Source organism: Notolepis coatsorum (assembly GCF_963971535.1).
Source record: "Notolepis coatsorum genome assembly, chromosome: 9".
Lineage (NCBI taxonomy): Eukaryota > Metazoa > Chordata > Actinopteri > Aulopiformes > Paralepididae > Notolepis > Notolepis coatsorum.
Window position 1 is genome coordinate 120,471,395 of NC_140173.1, and position 13,637 is coordinate 120,485,031.

The 13,637-nt window shown below is 41.5% G+C and overlaps 1 protein-coding gene across 1 annotated transcript in view; it reads left to right on the top strand.

Annotated features, from left to right (window-relative positions):
• The window catches only part of pcsk2 (proprotein convertase subtilisin/kexin type 2), a gene marked incomplete at its 3' end in the record, with an annotated part of 151,954 nt that overhangs the window by 87,084 nt on the left and 51,233 nt on the right, over positions 1–13,637 (top strand). Inside the window, exon 6 of the mRNA XM_084321975.1 lies at positions 4,911–4,987. Within this exon, the coding sequence (XP_084178101.1) occupies positions 4,911–4,987 (77 nt within the window). The remainder of the gene's footprint in view (positions 1–4,910; positions 4,988–13,637) is intronic.

Sequence of the window (13,637 nt, forward strand, 5' to 3'; positions counted from 1 at the left end):
TCTGAGTCCCCTCCTCTACTCCCTGTACACACACGACTGTGTGGCTCAGCGGAGTAGCAATACAATTAGGGATGTCCCGATCCGATCACGTGATCGGGATCGGGGCCGATCACGTGATTTTCCGAAGATCGGGATCGGCAAAAAAAAAAAAAAAAAAAACGTTTTTTTTTTTTTTTTTTTTTTTTTTAAACTTTTTTTTATTTATTCAACAAACATGACCATGTTCACGTCTTAAACTCATACTGAGGCCTTAGTTTTGGTTTTAAATTGCATATCATCATTCATTTATTTATTGTCACAGAGCAGAAGAATTTTGCCAAAACAAACCAATAGTATCCAGCTGCAGAACGGCAGACCAGCTACAATCTCAGACCCAAATAATTTTTATTTAAATTTTTTTTATCCCAATTTCTCACATTACATTCACCCTGAATGTTGACGTTATCCAGGTGAAAAGTTAACTTCATAAATCATTTGATGTATAATTAAATCAAAGGAAATGCGTTTGGGTCTGAGAGTGTGGCTGGTCTGCTGTTCTGCAGCTGGATACTATTGGTTTGTTTTGGCAAAATTCTTCTGCTCTGTGTGACAATAAATAAATGAATGATGATATGCAATTTAAAACCAAAACTAAGGCCTCAGTATGAGTTTAAGACGTGAACATGGTCATGTTTGCTGAATAAAAAAAAATAAAAAAAATAATTTTGATCGGATCGGGAAATATCGGTATCGGTAGATACTCAAAATCACATGATCGGGATCGGATCGGGAGCAAAAAAACGTGATCGGGACATCCCTAAATACAATCATCAAATTTGCTGACGACACAGTGGTGGTGGGCCTGATCTCTGCCAACGACGAGAGGGCCTACCTGGAAGAGGTCAAGGTCCTGGCGGGATGGTGCCAGGAAAACAGCCTCTCCCTGAACGTCAGCAAAACAAAGGAGATGATTGTGGACTTCAGGAGGTCGGGGGTCAAGGACTACAGCCCCCTCAGCATCGACGGGGCACCGGTTGAGAGAGTCAACAGCTTTAAGTACCTCGGAGCCTACATATCCGAGGATTTGACATGGACCACACACATTGACAGTGTTGTGAAGAAGGCACGACAACGCCTCTACTTCCTCAGGCGCCTAAGGAAGTTCCAAGTCAGTCAGAAGATCCTTAAGAACTTCTACTCATGTACAATAGAGAGCATCTTGACCGGCAACATCACCTCCTGGTTTGGGAATAGCACTGCACAAGACCGAAGCAGACTACAAAGAGTGACACGTTCAGCCGAACGCACAATTGGAGGGGGGTTCCCCACCCTCCAGAACATTTACAACAAGCGTTGCAAGGGCAAGGCGAAGAGAATCATTAAAGACTCCAGTCACCCGAACAACTGCCTCTTTGAACTGCTGCGGTCAGGCAAGCGATACCGGAGTCTCAAGGCGAGCACAGAAAGACTCAGAAGAAGCTTCTATCCCCAGGCCATCAGGCTGCTAAACGAACAATGAATGAACACTACACAACAACAACCACCAAACGCACATAGCACACACATCCACACGCACACACTCACTTTAAACAAACACACTGTAGCACCCACTCCACACACTTTATAGCACACACCCACTTTAAACAAACACACTGTAGCACCCACTCCCCACACTTTATATTTATTGATGAAGGATTGTACTACAACTCGTACACCTTACTGTAAATTGTACCTAAATTGTACCTCATCCCATTTCTGCTTTGCACTATATAGTACTGTACATTAGTACACTGCATAGTATTGTATATTATATGGTAACTCAGAACATTGTACATATGTCTATACCGAACACTGTGACCTCATTTTCTTCTTCTAAAATTACATGCTATACTATGTTATTTGATACTATCTTGTCTAGCACAGTCTCTGGAGCGTAACAGTAAGAAGCATTTTGTATGAAAGTATTCTGTACTTCTGTATGACAACTATTAAAGAAACTTGAAACTTGAAACTAGACTGTCTGACAAAACTATCGTTTTATTTTTTAAACGTATTCAAGTATAAACATCATAACCATGTCACAACAGCAGTTATAATGTATATTATCATCAATTGTTTTCCTATTGTTTTCGTCGCGAAAGTCGACCATTTTGGAAAGATTTAACGTCAGAAATTGTAGTTTTTTTGCAGCCATTTTGAAGAGGACACAGAGAGCTTTCGATGAGCGTTGGAATTTTTCCGAACGACGCTTCCCAAAGGCCTCTATGGGGGTTCAAGCTAATTACTTCTGTATGAATTTTTTTAATATCTCTTATTACTCGGGATAATAAACCACAAAACTTAACGTTATTGGCATATATGGGAGCGCAGTTAGTTTGTCTCCCCTATTTCTAGCATGTAGCAACATTTAGATTTGAAATTAGTTTCAAAATGGTGGCACCCTGGCAAAAATAAAAAAGCTACTGTACATACAGTAGATTTCATTATCTGTTATGCACGCCTGGTGATACTAAATCCAAATTGAATATAAGATTGAAATATAAGATTTGGCACAATCCATGAATGGGGGAATTGGCTTTAATAAGGTAATTTATAAGCCTGCTATTCTATATTCTATAACAATATTTCAAATTGCATTGATCCGGATGGGAGAATCCAGTACTGTATCTACAAAACCTTCTGTTTAATAATTTTTTCATGTCTGCTAATTTTTTGCATGGTGTTATTCACTGTCAAAGATGCAAAGAAAAATCATAATTCATATTCTCCTTTGTTTCATCACAATTTAAGCAAGCCTAGTAATAGACACAATATTTCTGACACTGTGAATACATTCACCGAGGTCCATAGATGTCCCTAGATACCAAGAATATGCAAATGGACCTTGTAGAAGTGGAGCAATATGCCATTTACATAGGTATGTATTTTAGGCGGATTTTCAGAAAATAGGGCTCCGGGCTTAAGAGGTTAACCCGCATGCGCATTATTAACATAGCTACAACACACAGTAACGTTACACTTTGAGTGCCAGCGACGTGTATTGTCGTCTTATCATGCCCCCCGTTGAGTGCCGACGACGCGAATTGTCGCTTTAATTTTTTTTATAGCGATCTGAATTCATATTTCATCAACCGAGTCTCCCGTTGGTACAGTAGACCCTCTAGGAGCTCAGATGGGAAAATACCGCCCCCTATCGTCTATCCCTGTGTAACTGCAGGCCATTCGTTTATACAGCTGGATCTTTGTGGGGGGAGCCTACTGGCTCCATTATGCTGGCGAGCCGTCTGATGTAGAGGGAAGTGATCGCGAGTTGGAAAGCAGCGTGGAATATATATTTACAGCAGCCAATAATCAATCAATAAACCCGATCGATATTTGGAATGGCGATCAGGAATTGGAATAATCTTTTTGGAGAACATCTGATCTAAGGTAAGAAGTCTATGTTACCAGTTTTAGGATAATCAGAGCTGTATTCACTGAGATATCAGCATGTGCCGTGTGTGTGTATGTGTGTGTGTGTGTGTGTGTGTGACGTTGAGGAAATGAGAGAATAGATTTTTCAGCCCGCTTCTATAGTGTGCATAAGTACACATATACTATCGATAATCTAGCGTTTATTTGAAACCGATTCATAAATAGGCCGACAAATGACAACATGTCTAGTGTATTCGAGAATATTCCAATAAATGCCGTTTATGGGGGAATCTTTCTATTTTCCGGAAATTTTCCAGAGAACGATAGCTTTTCGAAATGCTATAAAAAGGATATGAACCGATTAAAAAACAATCCGTTTCGACAATGTTGACTGCAAACAAGTCATTGATAAGCGACGGGCAGATTAGACACATAGCCATAATTTAAAACATAGATTATGCATTTTTAACGCTATCATTGAAGTGGATGCTGGCACTCAACGGGGTTTTCAATGTTAAATGGCCGGCACTGATCTAGTTAATACAATTACATGCATCATTGTTTACAATGAACGAGTGCGGCTAGTCGAAAGGACTGGACACAGGGACAAGTTAAACATCAATCAATTAATTTAATACAACAGGTAGTTCGAGCTGCGCTGTCGTGCCTACGACCGCACCATATTATATACGGCTTTGACGCGCTCTCTCTCTCCTGCCGATTAAAATCAGCAGCTTTTCCTCCTCATCATGGATTGCCTGTAGCTGCATTTGCGCATGTGAGCCGCGGTGTCTCTCTCCTCTCCTTTGGAAACTAGCGTTAGCTCAAAAGCACAGAACTGGACGACACAAGTTGTTCAACTAGGGGGAAAAAACAATAACACTTCCGGCCGGGGGGTTTCAGAATAAAAGAGCAACGTCTAAAACAGGAAAGACATTTATTTTGTACATTTGTGACAGCGTTTTCAGTGGTTTCGTTTGGACGCACATATTTCTTGAGATGATTTCGTGTTTACGGAAAACCTTTTTGAAATAAACTAAATGAAAACTAAAAAGATTGGTTCCGTCTTCGTCTGGACAAGGCCTCAGACACCCTTTAGGCGTGTGGTCTTTGCCCTCAGCGCTATCTGTAGTCTCCGTGAACCCTTAGAGGTTGCCAGACCCATATCCGGGTTTGACAGCACTACAGTTACATTTTCATATCATAATATCATAACGCAGAGGCTGAGAGATGCTCCTGGTAGACCATCGCTGTACGAATAGGACGAGGCATCGCACCCTTCCAGAAGCTGTGTGGTCCGGGCTTGAACTTTCCATAAAATTTGTCTCCATAAATCCATTTTGTTAGATCCAGCACTGAATGTATGTTGTGATTATTATCAATTTTCTACGACGACAACAACTATTAGCCATTAGCTATTTCATGGTTGACGACGTGATTACGGACGTGATGTCACACAAATGCCAATCTGATGTTACAGTCCACTTGTTGTAAATCTGTTTTCCTTGTCCTTTCAGAACGCTGAGGCCAGCTATGACTTTAGCAGCAATGATCCGTTTCCCTTCCCACGCTACACTGATGACTGGTTCAACAGGTAAATATAAGCAAATCTGCCTTAGAACTCATATAGGTGCAAACATCAGACTTATGTCTTTTCCTTCCATTATGTGTGGGAGATTGTTTTATTAATTTGTTTTGTTTGTAGAACTGGCCCAAGTTTGTGTATGTGCACACATGTGCTTATGTCAGTACATGTGTGTACGGGTGGGACAAAAAATCGATATATAGTCGTACCTCATGTGACATGTGATTGTCATTATGTATCATGTATTGTTATGTTTTGTGTTTTGTGCTGTCTTTCTGTGTGGACCCCAGGAAGACTAGCTCGCCACTTAGGTGGCAGCTAATGGGGATCCTTTTAAACAATAAACACGTTATTGACACACTGGTGCCAAGTATATATAATATATAAAGTAAACATAATATAAATTAGCTTGACAATCCCATTGTGATGTATCGTAGATGTAAGTAAGTAAGTAAGTAAGTAAGTAAGTAAGTAAGTAAGTAAGTAAGTAAGTAAGTAAGTAAGTAAGTAAGTAAGTAAGTAAGTAAGTAAGTAAGTAAGTAAGTAAGTAAGTAAGTAAGTAAGTAAGTAAGTAAGTAAGTAAGTAAGTAAGTAAGTGTGGTAAATTCCCACAGACTTTCTACAATAATTTGAGGTTATTGTAGTACAATACAATGAGATTGATTATCTGGAAGGAGGAGGAAGGATTCATACTGATAGAATTGTTGGTCTCATCATCTGACTTAGCAGATGAGGAATAAAACGTGTACGCCAGACAAACCAGAACTGTAGTTCAACTCAACTGATTTATTTGAGCCAGGGCCAAGAGTGAATAGAAGGTTGCCTTCTACATACAAAAGATTATCAGAGAACATTAACAGGGCTGCCTGTGTACAGAAATATCACAATCAGGTTTGCATCTCAAACCTCAATAATGTACATAAAACAGTCACTTGGTTAACATAATCTGAACATACATTAACCATACTGCACACATTATACGTGAGTAAATCTGGTTTCAGACATAAGTATCTATACATTCTATTCTAACCAACCATGGGTCCATGATTTTACTCACATAAAATGCAGCAGCACAGTCTCTCTGGTGGAAGGAGCGGTGGAGCCCCCAGACCCCCTGGGGTTGGTCCGGTCTGAGAGCTCCCGAATTACCAAAATGTCCCCTCCTTTATACTACAATTTCTAGCCAATAATAGCTTTACATAATACAGTTGGTCCGTGGGCGTCTTCTGTGAGCGGTCTCCTGTGGGCGCTGGCAGCCCCTCCCCCCTGGGTTGTGGCGACGTGATGGGACAGCGGTGGCCCCCGTTGATGTGATCTTTTGCTGAGATGAAGGGGCCTGTCTTGTCTCACGAGGGGGGGTGTGACATGATGTCCTCTGGTGGGGGGGTGTGAATACGCTTTGACCCTTTGGGCTATTTACCATACAGTACTAATCTGATCACCTAGTGGGGGTGGAGAATAGCTCTCTGTCACCCCTGTTTCATCTATATTTAGCACTGAAAACCCACTCTGCTAGCCAGTATACAAGGTTATTTATGAAATTCAACTCAATATTACCACATTTCCCCGTTTTGACGATTCTTATCGTCACATATGATATATTGACTTGATTTTCTATACATTCTAACCATACATAATAAAATTCATTTTTTCCCAAATTAAAATTCATTTTTTCAAAATTTCTGCATTTTTTCTTTTTCCATTTTTCTAATTAACCTACTCTGCCCTCATGATCCAGTGTTTACCACCTACTATCATTGGGCTTTGTTCCTCTGGGCCCTTTGAATATGCTAAAAACAATTAAAACAATTTAATCTAAACATTACACATTTAAAGTATAATCCATCACAATTTTTTAAAATTACAGTATTCGTTTACATGATCTGGGGAGGACACAGAAATTATTATTCATTCTTTCATACATTTTGCTTCTCCTCTCTTGTTAATTCCTTTTCCAAGTCAGCCCAATCACATTTTGCATAATCAACTCAGTTGGTCTTCTCACCTCTCCCCCCTTTTATGAACATCCCATGGACATAACACCTACCACCTCAGCGCACAGTCGACAGGGAGGGCGGAGCAGCACTCAAGGGAAAAAAATTTTCACCAGAAATTATCGGCCATAACCTACACCTAATATCCTACCTATGTGTATGTGTTTAGTTTAGTACTCTTGCGTTGTGTCATAATCTATACCAGTTGTTACCGTTCAGTCACCTCCCGTTCAACATACCAATCACACAGAGGCCCTTGTTCAACGCTTTGGTTGCACAGTCTCCGACCGTTTTCGCCCCCCCCCCTCCACCCCATGTCGGCCAGCCTCAGCTGAAGCCAACGTCTGTAGGCCTGTGATCTCGTCATATTTCGAGCCATGACTGTATTTCCATGGATCTACAGATTTGTCCCAAACCTCCGGCCTTTGTATCCGGGGCTATATTGACGGAGGGGCAGCGTTTACAAGCGACCTCTTTCCACAGTCCAACAATCTCCCACAGGAACTGACTGAATGGGTTCACACCATCGTGTCATAATCTAATGAAATGTATTCCTACACATTTTCCCATGATCCCTCCACTTGTGATGGTCCATCCTCCCCCTCCGACTGAACTGCAAGGGAACAAAAACACAAAACAAATTTTCTTTACACAATATGTCAAATATTTCTCAAGAGAAGCCAAATGTTTAACCATTATGCAAACGTGATGGGACCACTTAACTGCCATCGATCTGATCCAATGTATCCCAGCCTCGATCTGTCCCAATGCCTTCCCAGCCTTCAACCGTCCTCTCACCAGATCATAACAGAGAAATTAAGAAACAAAAGGCAAATAATCAAAAAAACATTCCAACAGATGTGAAAGCAAATCAATGAAATTAACCAGCTCCAACCGCAGACCACCTTAATGGTTAATTAGAAAGAAAAGAAAAGAAACCTAAAACCTCATCACACCTATCATCGTGATTTTGACACCTTTCAAGCCCGCACAGTCTCTCTCTACAGGCTCCATCCACACCCATACCAGACATTCAAAAGAAATCAAACCAAAATGAAAGTAATAAAGACAAACTCCTTCAGTAAAACAAATGATATGAAACAAATGATAATGGTATAACCCAAGTGGTTCGATACACTCCTTACTTAAACACATTTTGTTATTTTTAAGACTAGTTTCACCTTAAGTGAAAGCTAAGTTGTGTGTGTGTATGTATGTGAAATCAGATCGTGTGAATGTGTGTCTGTGTGTGTCTGTGTGTGTGTGTGTCTGTGTGTGTCTGTGTGTGTGCGTGTGTGTGTCTGTGTGCGTGTGTGTGTGTGTGTGTGCCTGTGTGTGAATGGGTAATTAAGGCTTCTGGGCCCCCATCCCCCGCTCAATCACTCACTGAAATCAAAAGGACATCCCAATCTCACACATACATACAAAAATTAAATTTAAATAAAAAATATCATCTATACCAACTCAACCAAACATCCAATCTCACAGTGTCACAACACATTCAATCCTGAGAGTTATCTTTTAAAAAAGAAATAAAAGCAAAACCCAATCAAACATCACAATTCAACATCATCCACGCTTCATTCATATCATAAACATATATCCTTTCACCCCACTCGTTAATCACCTCACATCTTTTGACAAACAAAGGTTAGTTCCCCTGCGCTTATCTCTTCTGCTCTCAATATTTGGCTAATCCAGTACACACTTTCTCACCATACAGTCCTCACTGTATCTTCTACTCCTCACATCCAGAGGAAGTCTGGGAACCCCCTCAGCGATAGACCTCAAAACATACCCAGTGTCCTGAGAGCCAAAGCTAATCCTTCTAATCAAACAGGTAGCCCTCCAATGTAATTAACCTTATCTGAACTGGCTATCCTAATTCAATTACTGTGCTCACTCCTCCATCAGCTGTGTTCTGTATTAGCACGCTTCCTGTCTCAATACTTCCCCCGTCATAAAAATAACTGCCAACTGTTCTCTCACTCTACAACTGTCTCCTGCATCTTCACCTCTGACCTCTCTCCTGTTGCATCTAATCTCACGCCATCCTGTCATAAAAAGAACAGCCATTGTAAGCAGCTGTATATACGACCCCCCTTGGGCCCTCCTGTAAACACCAAAAAAGGGTTAAACTCACACATTTCATCCCCCAGAGGCAGCTGTCCCCCAGAGTCTAAAAGTAATACATTTTCCCGTCCCTAACAGCCAAACACAGAAAAATTACAGACTAAACAGCAAATCATTACAATTACTGCAAAAACACAATCATACAGTCATCAAAACAGCATATAAACCAAAACAGCATATAAACCAAACCCCTTGTCACTAAATTATCCCACTGTGACCCAAGGATTTTGCAATCAATTCCTAATATAAACCATCAGCTTATGCAAATCAATGGCATTAAAGATATAACATTCTAACAGTATTTCAACATAACAATGCAACCAAATAACATATACGCCCACAAGCCTACATCATAAAATTATAATCTCCTATAAGTCGGAGGCTTGTGTCAACATTTTAACAGTGTATTAAAGATTTACCAATCTAAAACAAGCATAAACACATGTCCTAACCATATTAACAGTGTATTAAAGATTTAACAATCTAAAACAAGCATAAACACAACCTCATTCATCTCTGAACAATTGCACTCTAAACAGATTTTAAAACTCACATCTTCACAAAACAATATTTATGCATATTACAAACACCAGCATCTTTCATTTAGAAAAACATTATTAGTGGTTAGGTCCAAATGCTCCTTTCTTCATACACGAGTGATAAATTGATTCTACTGCATTCTACTTTGTAGAACATTTTACCAATTTTCAATAAAAGTTATGATGTATTTAAAACGGGTGACTCCGCCTCTGGTCTGCATCCCCTTAACAACTGTACCCTTAACAACTGTATGTTTTTAACTAAACAATATTTTTAATCAATCCCTACTCATTCCCCCCTGGTTAAAAATATACCCCTGTGTATCAAAGACAATAATACAACCTACCCAGTATAGCCGGTTTGTGAACTCCAGATTTATCATAGGCAATGTATCCATTACTTCATTTCTCCTCAATAGGCTCACTGTATTGTTTGCAGCCTAAGTAAACCCCTACTGACTATCACCCCTAACCTAACCACCATACATGTTACATCTCTTCCCCTGTTTACACAAAAATACAATGCACAATATACAAATACCGCCATATCACATAATGCAGAATATTCTCTTACCCGTTATTCCTGTCCCCTGAGCGAACTACTCCGAATGCACTAGACCCAATCCACGTCGTACCGCGCATGCGCAGTGGCAACCGAAGCGACTGTTATAACGTCGCTTACGACAACCAAAATCTGCCACGACATTCATAACATGCCCCGACATTCATAACCTGCCACGACATTCATCACGTCCCCTACCCCTTCCCCAACATCATTCTCAAAACTCGAAACGTAACGTCTGTCGCCCGCAAACGCCATACAACACCGGCACGCAAGCTAACTAGCTTAGCCAGCTCTAATGCGACGTTCAAGGCCCTCACGGGAGCCGTGCCTTTCAAGATCCGTTCATCCACGCAATTCGCTCAGTACCAACCAAAGCATAAACAATTCACACAAGCTTAAAATAGCCAACCACTCTAACAGAAAATAATTTTTAAAACATTCTCACCAACCAGCGCCGCACATATAGTTCAACAAGAATCCTTTCTCCTACCTACTCCGCCTCACTCCATAGTACCGCGAACGCTACACACTCCCCACAACACCATGACGTCATCAAGCAGCGACTCCTTAATATCATACACTATCGCTACCGCATCAATAATAACCCTCAACACGGCCACAATCTCTCCACCCCACGTCTTGATCCGCTTCTTACCTGCAATCGCCGCCACAGTGTTTAAACAATTCTCTCATAACGCCATCGTAACGTCCCCAGTTTCACCGCGGACTCTTCCACAGAGCTAAGCCAGCTAGCCCCAACCACCAGTAGGACTCGCCTCAAACATATGTCCGTTGGTCATTAAAATATCATAACAAAACAACAATAAGCTCCCACGTTTCGCCAATCATTCATAACCATAGCCATAGTCCCCCATACAATTCCTAACCATAGCCATAGTCCCCATACAACCATTAAGTACTTATCAGTCAGTTCGACCGAATTGTTTTTGTATCACAGCGAACGTAATTAATCAACAGGCCGGTTTCGCTCAAGATTAAAAAGGATACTATGCCTAAGGACGGCAAATATATCTACATTTAAAACAGGCCGAGTGGTCCCCCAGACTCCAGTCCGTCCCTTCCCAAGCCTTGTCCTGAACACGCCGGCACCCTACACTTCTATTAATTACTACGTTTTTATCCTGTAATCGCACAGACCCCTGCGCTGATCATGCCAGGGTCTACCAATCTTTCACCATACTTGACTTGCATGTTCTGAAATAGTAACAGAGCCCTTAGCCCGACGCATTTATGCCCATACTGACCCACTCACGGTCCCCGTCCCGCCTATTCTGTGGCTCTAAGCAGGGTCATATGCACATTGGACACAGCTCTCTTCCCATTTCAGAACAACCAACTCTCCCCAACTTACCCGCGCCCTCTTCCTGAGAATAATTTTAGGGCAATTACATACTCAGAACGCGCTCCTGTCGTACACACCAGATAACCGTGCTCCCTAGCCAGGAAAGCCTTTCATCTGCCGTCATGCGACGCCACCCTCACATCATGATCAGATAGTCTGTGCGCCACCAATACGCAATCACATTACTATAACATGAGGCCTTGTAATTACTTCAACTCCCCCGTACAGTTCATAAAGTATATTCCATACGAGTTAACCAACCCAACCCCCGTGGCCCGCATAGGCCGAGCCCGGCCTCCTGTGTCTGAATAAACATACAAACATAAAAAGCCCACGTTTGCATGTTCACTGCACAACAAGCGCGATCTTCATACCTCCGGACATCCTAACCTAAGACACCGCTCCCCCAACCCTGCATGCAGAAGCCATATTCACCGTGGGCCCCAAACAGTGGCGTACACAACCAACCTTCATCCTGTCCCTCTCTCTCCTCCATTCAGACAACAAGCCCCTCGTCTATCACTCCAAACGCAGCAACACCCCAGCTCTTTGCCCCGTGTCCCCAACACACAGCAAGGTCCAGATTTGATATGACAAGACCCTACCGCACCTTTTCAGGGGGAGACACAAAGGGTGGGAAGAACGGCACCATTTCTGTGGTAAATTCCCACAGACTTTCTACAATAATTTGAGGTTATTGTAGTACAATACAATGAGATTGATTATCTGGAAGGAGGAGGAAGGATTCATACTGATAGAATTGTTGGTCTCCTCATCTGACTTAGCAGATGAGGAATAAAACGTGTACGCCAGACAAACCAGAACTGTAGTTCAACTCAACTGATTTATTTGAGCCAGGGCCAAGAGTGAATAGAAGGTTGCCTTCTACATACAAAAGATTATCAGAGAACATTAACAGGGCTGCCTGTGTACAGAAATATCACAATCAGGTTTGCATCTCAAACCTCAATAATGTACATAAAACAGTCACTTGGTTAACATAATCTGAACATACATTAACCATACTGCACACATTATACATGAGTAAATCTGGTTTCAGACATAAGTATCTATACATTCTATTCTAACCAACCATGGGTCCATGATTTTACTCACATAAAATGCAGCAGCACAGTCTCTCTGGTGGAAGGAGCGGTGGAGCCCCCAGACCCCCTGGGGTTGGTCCGGTCTGAGAGCTCCCGAATTACCAAAATGTCCCCTCCTTTATACTACAATTTCTAGCCAATAATAGCTTTACATAATACAGTTGGTCCGTGGGCGTCTTCTGTGAGCGGTCTCCTGTGGGCGCTGGCAGCCCCTCCCCCCTGGGTTGTGGCGACGTGATGGGACAGCGGTGGCCCCCGTTGATGTGATCTTTTGCTGAGATGAAGGGGCCTGTCTTGTCTCACGAGGGGGGGTGTGACATGATGTCCTCTGGTGGGGGGGTGTGAATACGCTTTGACCCTTTGGGCTATTTACCATACAGTACTAATCTGATCACCTAGTGGGGGTGGAGAATAGCTCTCTGTCACCCCTGTTTCATCTATATTTAGCACTGAAAACCCACTCTGCTAGCCAGTATACAAGGTTATTTATGAAATTCAACTCAATATTACCACATAAGTAAGTAAGTAAGTAAGTAAGTAAGTAAGTAAGTAAGTAAGTAAGTAAGTAAGTAAGTAAGTAAGTAAGTAAGTAAGTAAGTAAGTAAGTAAGTAATGTTTATTTATATAGCACTTTTCACAGAGAACTCACAAAGTGCTTTACATACAGCAGAAATAAAATATAAAAATAAAAAGCAAGAACCATTCAAGTGATAAGAGACAGAACAAAAACACAATGCATAAAAAAATACATATTTTATACATGGAGGAGAAGCTCAAACATTACCCAAAGGCCTGTTTAAACAGTAATGTTTTTAGCTGATTTAAAAAAAATCAACAGACGCTGCAGCTCTTAGGCCACGAGGAAGGACATTCCAGAGTCTAGGCACTACAGATTGAAAGGCTCTGTCACCTTTGTTGATCAACCTGGTCAGCTGTCCTCAGGGTCCTGCTGGGCACAT